The sequence below is a fragment of the Megalobrama amblycephala genome, linkage group LG13 (genome assembly GCF_018812025.1).
Source record: "Megalobrama amblycephala isolate DHTTF-2021 linkage group LG13, ASM1881202v1, whole genome shotgun sequence".
NCBI lineage: Eukaryota > Metazoa > Chordata > Actinopteri > Cypriniformes > Xenocyprididae > Megalobrama > Megalobrama amblycephala.
In genome coordinates this window covers 15,204,247-15,224,246 of record NC_063056.1, presented here as the reverse complement: position 1 = coordinate 15,224,246, position 20,000 = coordinate 15,204,247, and the positions used below count along the sequence as shown (strand labels likewise).

General features: G+C 36.8%; 2 protein-coding genes across 3 annotated transcripts in view; one reads left to right on the top strand and one right to left on the bottom strand.

Moving 5' to 3' along the window:
* Positions 1 to 401, top strand: part of cpvl (carboxypeptidase vitellogenic like) — a 14,700-nt gene extending 14,299 nt beyond the window's left edge. The window contains exon 13 of the mRNA XM_048153402.1: positions 1 to 401. This exon is cut by the window's left edge and continues 152 nt beyond it. The gene's annotated coding sequence lies outside the window, so the exon portion shown is untranslated.
* A 6,894-nt stretch (positions 402 to 7,295) lies between these two features.
* Positions 7,296 to 20,000, bottom strand: part of creb5b (cAMP responsive element binding protein 5b) — an 88,332-nt gene continuing 75,627 nt past the window's right edge. For both annotated transcript variants that reach the window (XM_048152413.1, XM_048152414.1), the window contains 4 exons: positions 18,854 to 19,171; positions 16,402 to 16,629; positions 12,527 to 12,635; positions 7,296 to 10,670 (listed from right to left, as the gene is read on the bottom strand). In XM_048152413.1, the coding sequence (XP_048008370.1) occupies positions 10,546 to 10,670; positions 12,527 to 12,635; positions 16,402 to 16,629; positions 18,854 to 19,171 (780 nt within the window). In that variant the 3' untranslated portion in view covers positions 7,296 to 10,545. The remainder of the gene's footprint in view (positions 10,671 to 12,526; positions 12,636 to 16,401; positions 16,630 to 18,853; positions 19,172 to 20,000) is intronic.

The window sequence follows — 20,000 nt, the reverse complement described above, 5'->3', positions numbered from 1 at the left end:
GTTCAGTTGTGTAATGTGTATTTCAATGCAAAGAAAGGGTTAGGGGTTATATTTTTATTGGTCTGTGTATAAATTGAATGTTTTTATTGTACATCATTGTTTTTTTGATTAAAGCAGGATATGATTTGAGTATAATGTGCTACTTGACATCTTTTTGAATCCTTATGGATGTTTTTATCTATTCGGTGTGATTACCACTTTTAGTTGATGTTATCTAGCATAATTATACATTCATGCATTTAAAGTATTAATGCTTTATGATTCACCATCGTACGGTATCTACACAACTTGTAACGACGAGACTGTATTTCAGTAACGTTTTTGCAAAGATTGTTATTTTTCTGATAATACATGCAAACCTGTACTTAAAAATGTAGAATAAAAGACATGAGAGAACGAAACCTTAAAGAGGAAATGAGACCGAGGTAAACATTCAAAACAGGTATGACCTACTTCCACAGGAAGCAGGTTCATTTTGTATTAGTGATGAGAAGAAAAATAGATTTGCCAATAGCACAACATACCGTAAAATGAAATACATTTATATTTAATGAACTCTGTAATGAATTTTCTCTGCCATTTGTTTCCTCAGTGTTTTGACAGCATTTCCTCTGTGTGTCCTACAGGGGGCGACAGTTGACTGTTGAATATTTATCTTACTGGTAGTTAATTATAAAAGTGGATGCGTTTTCTACATTTAGTGTCCTAAAAATGTATCTGACACTTGTATTAGCCTGCTTCATGCTAGATTTTACTGTATGTTTATGTCAATTTGTAAATACCTGGTTGTTCGTTTTTCGAAGAAAGTGCTTTTTCTCTCTCTCTCTTAATTAACCATTCTATGGTGTAGTGTAGTGTAATTATAAATGACGCAGAGAAAATCACATTTAAAATACAATAATATGACATACCCTTCAGACAATAAAATGAAAATCTATGTGCCATGTGCTTGACATTTTTGGCAACAAGGACGTGCTCCATTGTGAGTTCATTTTAGACTAGGAAATATAAATTCAATAAAAAGCAGTGAGAATAATGGCAGAGATGAAGAGTGTACATCATAGATTGTTGTGGAAGTCAGACATTTTGGTACATTATCCTCTGCCCGTTTGTAAGATGTGATCCATACTTTAACCAGAGGTCAGCACTGTCTGTTGGCCTCACTACACCGACAAGCAAATGCTCCAAAAAATGATGATTAAACAAGTTAAAACTGAGTTACATGTGGAAAGTGTGGGGTACACTGAAAAAGAAGAGTCTTGTTGATGTTCACTTGTGCTACAGCCATTGATTCGGACTTCTAAGAAAGAAACAATGTTAAAGATTGTTTTAAAGAGTTAGTTCACCTAAAAATGAAAATTCTGTCATTAATTATTCACCCTCATGTCGATTCAAACCCGTAAGACTTTCATTCATCTTCAAAACACAAATTAAGACATTCTGGTGAAATTCGAGAGCTGTTTGACTGGTCCATAGACAGCAATTTAACTACCACTGTCAAGGTCCAGAAAGGTACTAAAGACATCATTACAATAGTCCACGTGACTACAGGGGTTCAGAGATTGTTGAATGAAGTCATTATTTATGTTTTTGCACACAAAAAGTATTCTTGTCACTTCATAAAATTAAGGTTGAACCACTGCAGTCACTGTAGTTTTTACTACCTTTCTGGACCTTGACAGTGGTAGTTAAAGGGTCGTTATTTTGTTTTTTTTGCGCACCAAAAATATTTCCGTTGCTTTATAATATTAATATTGAACCACTGTACTCACATGAACTGATTTAAATATGTTTTTAGTACCTTTATGGATCTTGAGAGAGGAAATGTCATTGCTCCCTATGGAGGCTTCACTGAGCCATCGGATTTCAATAAAAATATCTTAATTTGTGTTCCGAAGATTAACGAAGGTCTTACGGGTGTGGAACGACATGAGAGTGAGTAATAAATGACATTATTTTAATTTTTGGCTGAACTAACCCTTTAAATTGCTGTCTATTGAGGAGTCAGGAATCTCTTGGATTTCATTAAAATATCTTGATTTGTGTTCCGAAGATGAACGAAGGTCTTGCGGGTTTGGAACGACATGAGGGTGACATGGTTTTCATTTTTGGGTGAACTAAGCCTTTAATGTTTTTTGAAACACTAAGACATGGTTTCACTATTTTCCAGGCAGTGAAGTTGCATCTGAATTTGTGTCAAGTTTTTGACATTTCCACGTGTGAGTTCCAAATGAAATATTGTAGCACAAGATAAAATGGAATGTTAATAAAGCTTTTTAATGTTTTTTGAAACACTAAGACCTTTTCACTACTTTTAGAAGTTTTGCCAAATTTGCCAAAAATAATTTACCTTAATAGGACAATGTCAGACGAAACCCTTAAAAAAGGTCAAAGGTCAGATGTAGAAAAGTAATTTTGGAAAATTATTAATATTAATATTACATTAAATATATATAATATATATATATATAATATTAAATATATGTAAAATATAAAGTCATTAGTTTTGTCTAACATTCTAACTCTATTTCATAATTAGTCCCATATAACTGGTCAATCTCAGACAGGTTTGCAAAATAGTTTTCCAGGTCTACTTATGTAAAATGGTACAGAGCCCCACACATGACATACAGCGGGGAAAAAAAGTAAATCGTGTGCACGATTTAGTAAATCGAGGGAACGACTTGGTAAAGCGTGCGCACGATTTAGCCTACTATTTTTTTTATAGTGCATACATATAGGTTCTTTTGTATATATGTATGTGTATTTGTATGTAATTAATATATATATATATATATATATATATATATATATATATATATATATATATAATATAAAAATCAAGTAGTTTATGTTCACCAAAACTGTCCACCAGAGGTCTCTAGTACATTAAAAGATCAAATAAAACATTTTGGTGCATAAATATTGAATAAAATAGGTGTAAATTCAGTTATTTTTTTCATATGTTATTTGCTACTTTAAATTGTAATGTGCAATGTGTATAAATACAGTCAAAAATGTGGAAAAATTTGCAATATTATGACTTAAGTTAAAATATTGTGATTTAAAATAAAATGTATTTATTCCTGTAATGGCATATATATATATATATATATATATATATATATATATATATAAAACTGCAATTTTTTGTATGTGGCAAAATCATGAAATGGCTTTGTTACAGAACAAGTGCTTTATTTTCATATTGTAATATAGCTGTTGTGATCTCACATCTGTACATTTGCATAAACACAAACTGTTCAAGGCATTAATAAACATATAAAATATACAAAGTTATGCAAGCGTGTGTGAATTCATGAATTCAATATGCGTAACAAGCAATGTTTCAGCTCCGAAATGAACAGGCAAACATTTGAAGACTGCAAGTGCTATGCAAACATTATTTACAAACAAGTACCAAACATGTACTCCTTTCAAAAAGAAAGGTGGTTGCATTACAGGAACAAGATTACAAAAATTAATGAGAATTTATACAATATTTATAGTTTTGTTGCAATGATACATTTATAGTTTTATTAATGTGTATTCATTGTCCTCCACCTAAAAAAAAAATATGCACACAAAAGCACACATATACTCAGGCACACACAAAAATCTCCCTCCGTTTTATAAGAATGCTATTACAAAAGTCATCCATTCACCCATCCTAACAAGGACTGGTGCCAAATCATCAATTTGAGATTAATGTCTGTTACTCGCTGAGAGCAAGTGAAATATTTCCAGTTCAATGTGTTCTTGTATGTTATGTTGTTTGGGTAAGAGATGACGTGGCCCTGCGTGGATACGCTCCTGACCACCTTGCTTTGAAATGAAAAGACGCAGGAGATGAAATACAATGCAACTTTAGACTGTTTACAGTCCTCCATGGAGATGCAAACTGCTGTTTAGCAGGCCCCTCCCACCATATTATTACATCATAATGTTGGGTTAAACACTGCAAAACTTGTGAGTGTGAGGTCTGAGACGCCAATGGGAGTGAAAATGCATGCATACACAGATCTCAAGTTAACTTTCAAGCTCACAATCCAAAAACACTGAAACTCGCACCTTATTGTGGTCATCAGAATCCCGTTTGAAACCAGATTATGATGCTACATGCACAAGAGAACATTGAATGTTGGCTTAAAGGGATAGTACACCCAAAAATATCTATCATCACATTAGCAAAATTTTGCAGGCAAGAAAGGTAAATTGTCTACTGACTTCTGTATGAGCTGTGCTTCATACATTGCTACACTTGACAGTTTCAAACAAAGCAGCTTTGTGTTGGTCAACGCAGCGAATCAGTTGCAAAACAGCGAGGGAAAATTTCTGACCACATGCAAAATTACTACAGACTGCTATCGAAATTACAATTTAGCCCGCAAAAATCTGTTGAAAAATGGTAAATGTGACCGCACCAGCCCCACTTATGCTGTTCCAGACTGAATTACTTTCTTTTCCAGAAGACAGAACTTATTTTAAAGAATGTTTCAGTGGTTTTTGTCTATGAAAGTCAATGGGGTCCCAAAAGTTTCAAGCTCTAAAAAGGGCATACAGGTAGTGTAAAATACAAAATAATTTATTAAATATGGTGCCATGTCGGTAATCTCATCAGTTCTTGTGTGCCACATGATGTCATGACACAAGAACCAATGAGGTTTGACCTTACTGACGTGTCGCAATATTTGATTTGGGCACTGTATACAGTATAGCTGCGTCCGAAATCGCGTACTGTTGAGTAGGTACTACATTTGAATCTAAATTTACTTCATGTCCATTGAAAAAGTACGTACTATATAGTACGAATGCGTGTAGTATGAATGAATTCGGACGTACTACATACGCCATGTTGTTACTGTCACATGACCTACAAGCGTCAGTTACATCCCTTCAACTCCATTCACAAATCCTCTCCCGTGGCATCATGGGATAGTAAAGTGTCCATCATGTGCGCACTTCAGAATCTCACCGGAAGTCATCCGGGTACTTTTCGGCTACTGTTTTTCCAACGCTATCTCACAACCAATTTGTACGTATTTTACGAGTTGGCTAATTCGTACGAATTCGTACAACCTCACTCGTACGAATGAATTCATATGAATTTGTCAACTCGTGAAATACGTACGATTTAGCAAAAAATGCATGAATTCGTACGAGTGAGGTCGTATGAATTCGTACAAATTGCCGTGAGAACGGGTTGGTTTTTTCGAATACTATGAATTTGGACATGCTACTCTGTTCGCATACTGTTTTTTGCGTACTATATAGTAGAGAAGTATTCGGATGCAGCCTATGAGTTGATCAATGTTTTGATTTGATTTGAAAGTGAAAAACCACTTTAATATCACTCTCTATTCATCATACAAAGTAATCATATCGCTTTAAAAAAGTTAGATTAAACAAATGAATTTGTTTGGATTACTTTTTTAAATCCTTTATGTGCTTTTTGGAGCTTGAAACGTTTGGACTCCATTGACTTTCATTGTACTGACAAAACAAGCGAAAACATTCTTCAAAATATGTTCTGCAGAATAAAGGTAATCATACGAGTTTTGAAACAACATGAGGGTGAGTATCTGATGAGTACGGAAGAGGATTAGGCCCAAGTAATAATAAAAAATAAAACCATCTCGAGATTAAAGTTGTTAAATTTTGTGAAAAAAGTCGAAATAAAATGTTGAGAATAAACTCATTAAATTACGAGAAAAAACTCGTTACATTTCGAGAAAAAAGTCGAGATAAAATGTTGAGAATAAACTTGTTAAATTACGAGAAAAAACTCATTACATTTCGAGAAAAAAGTCGAAATAAAATGTTGAGAATAAACTCATTAAATTACGAGAAAAAACTCATTAAATTTCAAGAAAAAAGTCGAGATAAAATGTTGAGAATAAACTTGTTAAATTACGAGAAAAAACTCGTTAAATTTCAAGAAAAAAGTCGAAATAAAATGTTGAGAATAAACTCGTTAAATTATGAGAAAAAAGTCGAGATAAAATGTTGAGAATAAAGTCATTAAATTACGAGAAAAAAGTCATTAAATTGTGAGAACAAATTCGTAATTTAACGAATTTGTTCTTGTAATTTAATGACTTTATTCTCAACATTTTATCTCGACTTTTTTCTCGAAATTTAACGTCATTTTTCTCGTAATTTAACAAATTTGTTCTCGTAATTTAACAACTTTTTTTCTCGTAATTTAATGACTTTATTCTCAACATTTTATCTCGACTTTTTTCTCGAAATGTAACGAGTTTTTTCTCGTAATTTAACGCGTTTATTCTCAACATTTTATCTCGACTTTTTTCTCGAAATTTAATGCCATTTTTCTCATAATTTAACGAATTTGTTCTCGTAATTTCACAACTTTTTTTCTCGTAATTTAATGACTTTATTCTCAACATTTTATCTCGACTTTTTTCTCGAAATGTAACGAGTTTTTTCTCGTAATTTAACGAGTTTATTCTCAACATTTTATCTCGACTTTTTTCTCGAAATTTAACTAGTTTTTTCTCGAAATTTAACAACTTTAATCTCGAAATGGTTTTATTTTTTTATTATTGCTTGGCCCTAATCCTCTTCCGTAGATGAGAGAGTGTGCATTTTTGGGTGAACTATCCTTTTGAGGAGATGTTGGGAAACAACCGATCTACCAAAATGTCCAACAAAATCAACAATAAAAGCACAATCATGTTTCCAGTTCACCTTGATGTCACCCATTTCACAGTGTGAAAAACAGGTTATAGGGACAATTTAAAGTCTTAAAGCTACAGGAGCACCATACTGAACGCCACCAAACCCAAGCCTTCAGGGTTCAAATCGTGTCCTTCTTGGGGCGACCCATTCCGGGCTCCGTTCCGGTTGGCCCGCACAAGTTGCATTGCTCCATAGATTGACAGTGGCTGGCTCTCGCTGGTGTGGGAACTGGGAATCGCTGAGTCTTCTATATGGCTATTCCACCCTCTGCTGCGCACAGAGGTCAAAGTGCATAGACAGCTACAAGATTTCCACCTCTCAATGTGGAGGTCGTTTTGCACGCTCGTGTTCCAAACACAGTGCTGCGAGGAAAGGCGAAGGGAATCAATATGTTCCATTTAGGAGGGGCGAAAAATCCTCTACAAACTGTGAAAAACATGAAACAGAGTTCTGAGCTTAGCTGCTGGAAGAAAGGCCCTTTTTCGGCAGAGGGGAAACATTTTGGTGCATCTCTCCACATGATGCTAAGACATGTCCAGCTTGCCTGTGTTCTCATCACAGGCCTCCTTGGTTGGTCGAAGAGTCCAAAAACACCAAAATGAGTCCAAAACAAAACAGTGTCTGCATTAAAACACTAGTAATTAGTCGTTACAAAAAAGCTAAACAATGTCAAGGCCTTAAAGTTCAACCTGAATTGAAAATAAATGTAATGATATCAAGGTATTACTAAGGACTGACATTCTTCGCTATGTGAGTATTTAAGACATATTCAGGCACATAGTGACATTTGGAAAGCAGTGTCTAGATCGGTCTAGATCAGTACCTGCGAAGAAATAGTAAAATGCTACATTTTCCCAGCAAAGAAAAACAAAAGTGGACCAAATTGCATAATTATTTGCAATTAGACAAGGACAACAGGACTAAAGGCCGTAACATACCAAGCGGACACGTCTGTCAGGTCAGGTTTTAGTTGGACCCCGTCGGCAGCGATCACTCTGATTGGCTATTCGATTTACGGAACCAGAAGATAACAAAGCGACAAAGTTTATTAGTTCTCTTCTAGTTGCACATCATCTAAATTCGCATTCCAAAATGCGAATAATTTCATAAAAACTGTCTGGAATTAAGAATTTGATCAACGTGATTCATATTCATAAATGACGAATACAGACAACTGCTGGAATGGAAAGTTATTTCCTCTTACATAGTTGCCAAAGATACATGCTAGTCGTTTTTGCGGTTGACAACGTCAGCCTTCATCGCCGCTAGTTCTTTAATGCCAGTTTGGTGTGTCACAGCCTTAAGGGGATTTAGGATTTAATGTAAGTGACAGTGTCCATCTTACAGCCCATCAGTCCGTGATCATACACTCATGAGGTATACAGGACTTTGCACACGCATCCCTTAAAATTACATAAAGGGTACAAGTTCACGTTGGAATGTTATTATTAGGGCCAGTTCACACAGAACGCGTTTTCACGTTCCACTGCGCAGCATTTATTTGGGTGCTTCTCAATCAGCTCCCTAGGTTGTGAATGAGTATCATTTGCACAAAGTCCGGCACTGCTACACTGTAAAAAATGTATTTTCATGATTTGTTATCACAACATTTTTTCTTTTGTCAAATCAACTTAGATAATTAATGTGGTTCAGACAACATAATATTTTGGGTTTCTGTTGATTAAACCAACTCAAATTTTTAATTTCATTGAACTCAAAATTTTAAGGCAACCAGGTAACTTAATTTTTCAAGTTAAACCAACAAAAAAATTGGTCATTAAACTGGAATTAAATAATGATTTATCTTCTCAAATCTTCTGTCACGTGATGTATTGAATTGGCATGTGCGATTATGTTTTGTACTTCAGAAAATATGGCGTATTCTCCAGTAAGGGACCATTGATGCTCCCTAGTTTTTGCGGTGGATTGGGGGCTTTTTTAGGGAGTGAACATTCCAGTGTACTGAAAGGATTTCACGATTGAGACAGCCCTTAAAATGGCCGACTCCCTGATCAGTGCCCTGACTACAAAACTTAGGAGCTGATTGAGACGCACCCTTCATTTTTCAATGTAAACGTATGCTACACGGACGCAAAAACATCTCAAAAACCTGCGTTCTTTTACATGTCTTTCATGATTCATACAGTGTTTTAAATGCAAGAACGTGTTCTTTGTGAACGGCCCCTTACAGTAAGATGCTGTATACTAACATCTCCAATTCAACAGCACATTTCCAGAACCTTAAAGGGTTTGACAGTTTTGTATATTCAAGTGCAGAATTGACCTTGGTCCATGTCAAGAAGGAAGCCTCATGATTTCCTATAGACAGCAAACAACCCTGTTGAAAAAAAAAAAAACAGCATATGCTGGTTCGGTATGTTTTGAAGCACGGCAGCTGGTCCTTAGTTGGTTTAAGCTGGTCCTACGCAACTAGCTCAAGCTCAGGACCAGCTTAAACCAGCTCAGGACCAGAATAAACCACCTCAAACCAGCCGCCATGCTTCAGAACATACCTAACCAGCATATGCAGTTTTTTTTTTTAACAGGGTAACCAGAACTTTGAACTGGGACTTATCAAAATATATCCAATCACAATAAATCCTATTAAATTAAATTTATCTCACAGTCAGAATGCCCGAGGAAGTTCTAAACAATACTTTGAGCCAAAACGAAAGCCGATTTTAAGTAGCATTTAACAATGCATTTGGCTCACGTGGAAGTTTTCCATACCCTCAGGTAAAGCAAAATCCTTCCAAAAGTTTTCCATGGCATTATTCTTGTGCAAGATGCACTTGAGGAGTGTTTTGGATAGGGTTAGAAGGCCCATGTACGAGTATTTAACATCTAAAAAATGTATTCAAGAATACATTGCATAATACTTAGTCCACTCGCTGATCCGAAACAGATACTGAAACGAATGCCAGTAAAAACAGTACGCAAACTGATGAGGACTCAGGGGTAAATCTGACCAGAAGTTACACCAGCTTAAAATAAAAAACAGCTGATGGCATCTTCTAAAACATTTGGATAAAAACGCCAAGTTAGATGTCTTCCTGGTGCTGCACGATTGCAGCCGTGATCTCAGCATTCTGGAAATACTCTGAAATCTCACACATGTTCAGCAGGGCATATTCTCACAAGAGCCTGTGTGAGCTTGATAAATGCATTCCATTTACATGATCTGTGCCAGCTAAGGAGTCAAAGCTGTTTTGTTTTCAAAAGATAACTTTTGAAATGCTATCTGAAATGACAGGAACTAATAGGTTGAACTTAAACTGATCTAGATTCTGGTCCGAATGAGCACGTGAACATAATCAGATCGCAGAGCATGTCAGAGATTCATATTGCTTCAGGTTACTTTCATTATGAATTCCTAATGGAGACTGACCTTCCTAATGTAATCCTTTTGTATTAGATAAAAAGGGGAATGTGAGAGTAGTTGTTATAACAATAAACAGAAACAAAAGGACAGCATCTTTTTGGCAATGGAAAATTCATAGCAAAAGCTATCCAGCTCTCTGAATTTTGTAATTTGTAAAGGCAGTTGTCCAGTAGTAATCCAGGAACAGATGTAGCAGTCGTGTTTCACAATAACCCATCAGTGATGTTCTTGACCAGCGAGATGGTGCCCGATGAATTATGCAGACTCCCTTTTTTTAAGCGGACTCAAATGGTATCATAAAACAAAACAGAACTAAACAAAATGTTAATCAGTTTACATTTACAAATTACAAACAGAAGAAAAAGCTGCCACAGAGGCACAGAGGTGAGTCTGTCCAGAGTTTGCAGTCGGGATGTCCAGCGTGTAGGGGGGGGGGGGGGGGGCGTCAGGGGGACGAGTCTCTAGTGGATGGGGTTAATATCTGTGCGGTGATTGGGTGCCGTGCTGGAGGTGGTGATGGTATTGTGCTGGATGACTTGCTGCTGGGTTACAGGGGTGGGACTTCCTGCCGGACTGCTCTCTGGACCTGAGGGACAAGAGGAGAGATGAAGATGACTGTCTGACGTCTGTCCATATCTGTCTGGCAGTCACATCTGTTCATCACTCAATCCATCCATCAATCCATTCATGCTCCCATCCAGCCATCCGTCCGTTCATTCATCCATCCATCAATCCATATTTCTGTCTATCTGTCCTTCCTTCCATCCAGTGATCTGTAGTTTTTCTATTTGTCCATTCATCAATGTCAGTCTATCCATTAATCCATCCATCCATTCATCTGTATGTCTGTCTATCTGTCAATCATTTAATGTATCCACCCATCCTTACATCCATCCATTCATATATCTATCTGTCCATCCAACCATTCATCCATCTATTCATCTGTATGTCTATCTGTCAATCACTTAATGTATACATCCATCTTTACACCCATCAGTATGTTTGTCTATCCATCCATCCTTACATCCATCCATTCATATATCTGTCTGTCCATCCATCCATCCATCCAACCATCCATTCATCTGTATATCTATCTGTCAATCACTTAATGTATCCATCCATCCTTACATACATCCATTCATATATTTGTCTGTCCATCCATCCATCCATCCATCCATCCATCCATCCATGTCTGTTATTATCCATCCATCCATCCATTCATCTGCATGTCTATCTGTCAATCACTTAATGTATCATCCATCTTTACATCCATCAGTATGTTTGTCTATCTATCCATCCTTACATCCATCCATTCATATATCTGTCTGTCCATCCATCCATCCATCCATCCATCCATCCATCCATCCATCCATCCAACCATCCATTCATCTGTATATCTATCTGTCAATCACTTAATGTATCCATCCATCCTTACATACATCCATTCATATATTTGTCTGTCCATCCATCCATCCATCCATCCATCCATCCATCCATGTCTGTTATTATCCATCCATCCATCCATCCATCCATTCATCTGCATGTCTATCTGTAAATCACTTAATGTATCATCCATCTTTACATCCATCAGTATGTTTGTCTATCTATCCATCCTTACATACATACATACTTACATCCATGCATCCATTCATTCATATATCTGTCTGTCCATCCATCCATCCATCCATCCATCCATCCATCCATCCATATTTCTGTCTCCATCCATCCATCCATATTTCTGTCTCCATCCATCCATCCATCCAGTCTGTTATTATCCATCCATCCATCCCTCCATCCATGTGTGTCCATCCATCTGTATGATGTCTGTCTACCCATCATCCATCCATCCATCCAGCCAGCCATACAGTATGTCTATCTGTACATCCATCCATGTCTGACTCCATCCATCCTTCCATCTATCCATTCATGTCTCCATCCATCCATCCATCCATCCATACATATGTCTGTCTATCCATCCATCCATTCATCCATCCATCTGTATGTCTGACTATTTGCTGTTTAGGAAATACAACTGAGATATTGAAGAGATCTATTTTTTTAAATTTTCTTTCCTATGAGAAGACTGAATAATAATGTAACGACAATAAACACCACACTTTGATTAATATATAAACATTTGGATCATTGATGAATTTGGAAGTTTAGAAAGACAGGCAACGTACATTACCTGAAGGCATTTACTGTACTTCAAAGTGAAAATGGAAAAAATATTTCTATTTCCTGCATCATAAACACCACTAAGTTCTTCAGTGACTGAGAAAATGAGTGAGTTATCCCCTCCCCTATAACCAGGGAGTGGCAGCCTCCATACATTTAAAAAATGTCACAAGTATCTATATCAGTGGGTGTGTCCAACAAACAATATACATCCGTTATTACGTAATGTCACCCCTGGCCATGTGGGTGCGTGATAGTACTCACTGAGGTAACCTTGAGACTCTTTCTGCATGGCGGTGATGGGACAGTCCTTATGTGTCAATAAAAGCTGTTTCAGTTGTGTCACCTCATTCTTTAGCATAGTGACCTCGTTCTGCCAACAAACACAATAATAATATGAAACACTCACAAAAAGTCTCTATGTGTTTACAGGAATTGAATAACTTGAGTGAAATATCCACTCATACATATTAGCAAAAGACATAAAACATAACATTTGTCTGGTGTGTAGCAACATGAATTTTAAGCGAAACTAAATGTCCCTCATTATTTCACAGATTAAAAACATGTATATTTCACAAAGCACAAGTTTCCTGGATACAGTCTGGCCTGGATTTATTTTCCATTGAAATGCCTTCGTAGTTTAAGATTAAATTTAAGCCATGTTTGGGAAATCACTTTTGTGACAGCTAACCCCTATGGTTCTTTCCTTAGTATGCAAACATATCTAAACAAAGGCACACGTTTATGATGTTTTGTTTTTGTCATAAACCATGCAATACTTAACATAATTATGACAAACATGTTGGAAAAGGACTCTGGTGGATGTATTGGCAGCTTCACATCAAACCTCTCAGCAGACACATTGAATTAAAGGCCAGACAAGTCTGGGTCTCATTAGAAAACCTCATAATGAACAGGCGGTGAATTCTCTGCAATTACCGTTGTGGGAAACACTAGCGTCAGATCACACAGAGTTCTTGAATTTGATTAAACTATTTAGCAGAACCAATATGAAAACATGGCAGCGTTTCAGGGATGCTTGGTGGAGAAGAATCCCCGCTTTGACAGGTACAGTACCATGTTTGTGACTGTGGGGTGAATATTTCCCATAAGGCAAAACAAGCCTGAACATTGGGACTAAGGGAGTGCCAGCGTGTCTATGAGCATTCTGTCCCACCTCGTCAAACTATGCAATAACAAAGAAAAACAAACACACTTAACATATTTTGTTCTATTGTTGGTGGAAACTAGGACTTGGTGAAATTATGTCTCAATATTTTTCAGCCTTTTGATAGTATAAAATATATATCGTGATATTTATGTATTTATTTGGATTACTTTTTTTTTTTTTTTAAATCAGAGGAACAAGAAACAAAATACAGTAAAAATTGTAACAATCAGGCATGTTTTTCCACATTTGTTGACTAAATGGAAGGAAGAAATTTATTTTATATTTTAGTTTTTATGTATTTATATGCACCAGTAAAAAATGGAAATATTTGCCTACATATTTTTTACACATTTTCCTTTCTTTTTAAAAAAAATTAAAGCTTTTATTCAGAAAGGATACATTAAATTGATCAAAAGTGACAGTACGACATTTATAATGTTACAAAATATTTCTATTTTAATAAGTAAATGTGGTTCTTTTGAACTTTTTATTCTTTCATCAAAAAATCCTGAAAAAAGCAGCACAACCAGTTTAACTTTTATTTTATGGAGGACCAAATTACTCAAAATGAAATAATTAAATAAATCATGAATTCAATAAAATTTCATTTTGAGTAATTTGGTCCTCCATATTATTTTAGCAGCAAATCAGCATATTAAAATGATTTCTGAAGGATCATGTGACACTGAAGACTGGAGTAATGATGTTGACAATTCAGCATACTTCATAGTTTTTACTGTTTTTACTTTATTTCCGATGAAATAAAAGCAACCTTTGTGAGCATAAGAGACAATCTTACCCACCACAAACTGTACGGTATAGTGTAAATATGTAATTATATGTAAATTGCCACACAGAGACCACAATGAACATTTTTGAGGCACTATGCCACAGAATATGCGTCTTGAAATGATTTTCTGAGATAAGACAAAGAGGATTTACAAAAATGTAATGAGACAAAGAGGGATTATAGTTCACCCAAAAATGAAAATTCTGTCATTAAGTACTCACCCTCATGTCGTTCCACACCCGTAAGACCTTCGTTCATCTTCAGACCACAAATTAAAATATTTTTGATAAAATCCGATGGCTCAGTGAGGCCTGCATTGACAGAAAGTTAATTTACACTTTCAATGCCCAGAAAGGTACTATTTAAAACAGTTCACGTGACTACAGTGGTTCAACCTTAATTTTATGAAGCGACAAGAACACTTTTTGTGTGCCAAAAAACAAAAAAACTACTTTATTCAACAATATCTAGTGATGGGCGAACACTGCTTCGTGAAGCTTTGAAGCTTTATGAATCATTTGTTTCGAATCAGTGGTTTGGAGCATGAATCAAACTGCCAAAGTCACACGAACAAAATTTTTAAACATTTATGATGTAACGAAGCCTCGTTTACTGAAATCACGTGACCTTCACGCTCTGAACTACTGATTCGAAACATAAGATTCGTAAAGCTTCAAAGCTACACAAAGCAGTGTTCGCCCATCACTAGATATTGTTGAATAAAGTCATTATTTTGTTTTTTTGGCACACAAAAAGTATTCTCGTCGCTTGTTTTAAATATGTTTTTGGTACCTTTTTGGGCATTGAAATTGTTAATTATCTTGCTGTCAATACATGGCCTCACTGAGACATTGGATTTTATCAAAAATATCTTAATTTGTGTTCTGAAGATGAACGAAGGTCTTATGTGTGTGGAATGACATGAGGGTGAGTAATTATTGATTTTTCCTTTTTGGTTGAACTAACCCTTTAAAAACTAATCTTTCCCATCTTCAGAGTGTCTATTTACACTAAGCGCAAATTGCGTCCCTTGTTGGAAAACACTATTTACACTAGCTCGGCCCACCAGATAGCATCTAATTACTATTTACACTTACTGCAAAGAACTGATACTTTTACATGGTATAAATGGAATCCATTGCTATTTTCATCTAGTGTAAATAGCATATCGCTACGAAAATGCTGCTATTGTCACTGAGTGTAAATAGAATATATTGCTATTTTCACTTAGTGTAAACAGCATCTACAACTATTTGCACTAAGTGTAAACAGCATCTATTTGCAATATTCACAATTGTTGTCTACAAAATTATATTATGAATATAATTTTTTCCAGGTATCCTTACATCGGCTAGCCCTAGTAGGAACTTTAGATAAGAGGGTGGTTGCCTAGTGGTTAAAAACAAAGGCTGGTGGTAATTGAAAGGCTCAAACCACACAAAGTGCAACCAGCGAAAATTCACTATTGTGTCCCTGAGCAAGACAGGTTAAGAGGTTGGAGAACAGCAGAGAGTGAATGATGTGGCATGATGGGGAAGACCACCCAAAGATGGTCAGGCTGTTCTGGTTTCCTGGTTTTAGATGGCCTTTACACACGTGTCATGTGGTTAGACTGCGAGACCAGCTGGCCGACCAGCTAAACCACCTGAACACCAGCTTGAACAACCAGGGATACCTGGTGAAAACCAGTTTAGGCTGGTTTAAATTGTGGGCAATGCAGTATTTACTCAACACATCCTCCAAAAATAGACTTACATACACACGGCATCAATCTTTCAGGTAAACCTCTATGCAAATTCAAGGTCTATTGAGAGCCTAAATGGATGCGTTCAAATGGAAACCTCAAAATGTGCCGTGATGCTCAGATGTTTTACTGGCCTACAAACCACACATTCAGCTGCAGCTGGCTGTGCTCTGGTTACTCTATAGACCTCAATAACCCATTGACCCTTGCCTCCTCACAGCCGTCCCCGTCTGCTCTCCATCTACAGTAGCTTCAGCTGTCAAATGAAGGGTGTTTATGAGCTTCTGTGGTCTAGCGTAAGCTAATACAGAGTGAAATATGACGCCCCGCGTGAAATACATCTCAGTGTGTGTTCCAAAGTGAAGTGCGTTTTAACGCTTAAGAACCGAGGCCTTCAGCTGAGGAGAAGTGTGCGAATGAGTGATTCTGACCTGCAACTGCATGTTGGTTTGGGTGAGCTCCTCTGCTTTCTTTTCTAGCGACATCACCCACACTTTCCTTTTCTGTCTGCAGCGTGTGGCGGCTGCGCGATTCCGCTCCAGGAATTTCCGTCGGCGCTCGTCGGGGTCTTCGTCCACGACACGCCTGCGACGACCTCCGCTGGGCGGTGGGGATTGAAGGGTCTGCGTCGGCTGCATTTGCTGCGCAGCCGGAGATAACTGTAAAATACAGGACAACAAAAAGTCTGAGGTTACATTCTCTCCCGAGGCATCATATTCATATTCATAGACCTGGCTGCTGGCCAATCACCTGTCAAACATCTCCTCGTTCAGACCTCTCCAGCCAGAAACTTCCCGTCTGGGAGTTTTCTTTAAAAAAAACATGTGCCCTGTACACGTGGCCCTATGGCCCTATGATGGACGTCTGGGCGTGAGAAACAGCAGTCTGATTTACAGGCTGCCCCACCCTCATAAAGAGGTGTCAGGGCCCAGTTTTCCACTGCACACGTCCACTCGGACCAATACTCTACGACACCCTGAGAAACAGGGCCACTACCAGCGCACAAGGCCCACAAAAAGCTTCTTTGACACATGCTTGGCAGTTGCCATGTTTGCTGTCTTTAGATCATTACAGGTTTCTGGAGGCGATGGAAAATGCAGTGGCTTTGATGGTTTGTATGTATACAGGGCCCCTTCTTTGGCTTAATAATACATTAAGGCAGAATTTCTGAATCACAAAATGATGGATTCGGTCATCCTAAAGAGTTTAAGTGTCCAGACTTGAAGGTTCATACATATATGTGGAAGCTTCTTTCTGCAACTGAATAAAAAAGAAGGTAATTGTGACTTTTTATTTCAAAATTCTGACTTTTTTTCTCAGAACTGTGTGATATAAACTTGAAATTGTGATTAAGTCAGAATTTTGAGTGTATAACTAGCAATTCTGACTTTATTTCTTGCAATTGTGAGTTCATATCTCACAAATCTGACATTATAACTGTGATTTAAACTGTGATTTTGTGAGATAAAAAGTCGCAGTTACCTTTTTTATTTAGTGGCAGAAACAAGCTTCCATAAATATAAGATATTTTCATAAATAAAAAAAAAAATCTTTTAGAAATTTAGATTTGATATGATTCTGTAAAACTTTTACACCATTTTCAACAAAAAAGTCATGTGGTGCAAGTAAAACATAATAACATACTGTTTTAAATTACATTTACTTTATGACATAAAGTACATTTTCTTACAGCTTGAATACATGAGTGTACACATTTTTTAATATAAGAACAATTTTTAAATAAATTTTCAAGGTAAAAAGACTTTTTAAAACATAATGAATTATAAATATCACAAGTTTTTGAGGAGTCGCAGATTTACATTACATTTTACAACCTGAACTAACATTGCATTTTCATAATGAGGTCAAATTATATGATATTATATAACCTTGAATCTGCAGGGGTCTTTCTATGATATAAGTTCCTGTTTTATGTTTTTTTGTGTGTCTGTATGCTCAAAATAATTAATTGGTTTGAGTAGGGTAACTTAAATTAACTTTTATAAGTATTTTGAACTTTCTTTTTCTTTTGAGTTCACAAAACTGACACATTTTAAGTAAACTGAACTGTTTCATTGTTTTGAGTTTTTTTAACTTTCTTTTAATTTAGACAAACTTAAAATTTCCTGAAACTGGGCTGGGATTTCCATTTCACTCGAAAGGGAGAGTAAATGCTAAAATGTTTCACAGACAGTGTTTAGACTAAGACTAAGGATTAGGCCTTAAATCAATTAGGGCATTTAAGTAGCGTTTATAAACGTACCCTAGAAAAAACATTACTGGTGTACATCTTGAGACAAAACAAGTTGATTTTAGTTAAAACAGCTCAAACATGCATTTTAGTCAAGGACTAGCTTAACCCCTGTCCGTGAAACTGGGGGGACGTGTTATATAATTTTTTATATAAGTTTTTTTTTTTTTGTGCAAGATTAATATTAAGTGGGAGATTAATAGTCTTTAATGTTTTGCTATGCTAATTTAGAAGAGTTACTGTTGTGTGTATTTGTGTGTGTGTGGTGGGGGGGGGGTAAACATGATATTTTAAGTTAAATGTATGAATTAACTTACTCAAATATTTCAAGTTAAGAGCAATTACAATGTATAAGCACAAAAATAATGTATGAGCCAGTTCTGCATACTTAAACTTTGAATTTCTTAACTCAAAAATTTTGAGTTTTGCCAACTTATTCGGGTTTACAGTGTATAAAAGAGGTGTATTCAAGTAATGTACAGTATTTTTGAATAAAATCTGAATAAAAACACATTTTTATTATGTCAGATGTTCACAACTGAGCCCCTTTTTTAATTATCACTTATTTGACATGACTCAAATAAACTCGAATAAGTTCAACAGAGCATTAGAACCTCAACCCAGTTCAGTACCTGTGAAGCAGCGGAGTGCATGGGTTGGTGTGGAGAGGTCTGGTGTCCGTGTGCAGGGTGCAGGTGGGGCGGGTGGGTGTTGTGGTGCCCATGGCTCTGTGGGTGGTGATGGGCGCTCTGTGCATGGCTGGGGTGGTGGTGGGCATGGTGTGGGTATCCGTGGGGTGGGCCCTGCATGTGCTGGTGAGGGTGAGAGTGCAGGTGGTGGTGACCGGCCTGATCCTGCCGCGATGGCATCATCTCCATCATATGACCCATGGAGTTCATGCTGCCATTCGACATGCCCCCCGGATGGTGGGCAAGGGCAGCTTTCAGTCTCTGAGTAGAAAAATGGGGGGAAATGGCATATATTAGCATTATGACTTGCAAGTTTCAGATTTTCCATTTAAAAATAGCATTTTATTTGGTCCATTGTACAAAAAATTAAAAGAACCTGTCACTTTGATTAGCATCTGGGGGCATGTTGCGAATGTGAACACTGCATTAATTGTTTTTATAAAATAAAATAAAATAATTCTTTAAAAATGTATTTGGCATTTAGTTATATTCTGTGAAAACAAATTATTATTTTGCAACCCAAGAAAATAGATCTTTATTTTTTTGGGATATTTACCTGGAAAACAAGACCAAATTTCTGATTCATTTAAATTTCCATGAACATGACAAAATATGGCTGTCTATTGAGTCGACAAGTGAGCGGTTATATTTTTCCGATAGATTACATGTGACCATTCGCCCACTTTGTGACGTACATGAATGTCCGAGCTAAGCCTGTCACTCCCATTTACCCTCTCACCCACACACCTACACACCCTCTTACACACCCAAACACACTATTCCACTATCTGTCGTCACTGTCTAAGAGCTTCATCTGAAGAGCGAGCCCAGCGCGGTGCAGGTCTGGCAGCAAGAGGCCCCTGAGGACTCTCTCTCCCGATTTGCCCATTTCCCCTTCGGCCTACGCACTGTTGCTTCAACCGTGTGGTCTACTTAAGCTTTCACCCAGGGCCGGTCTTGGAGTCTATGACTTTAGAGACGCTCAAAGCGTGTCTGTGTTTGGAATATGTTTACCTGACTGCTCTCTCTCTCACAGAGCTGTTTTTCTGGGCAGCTCAATAAGACAACTTAGGGGTCTGAAAAAAGCCAC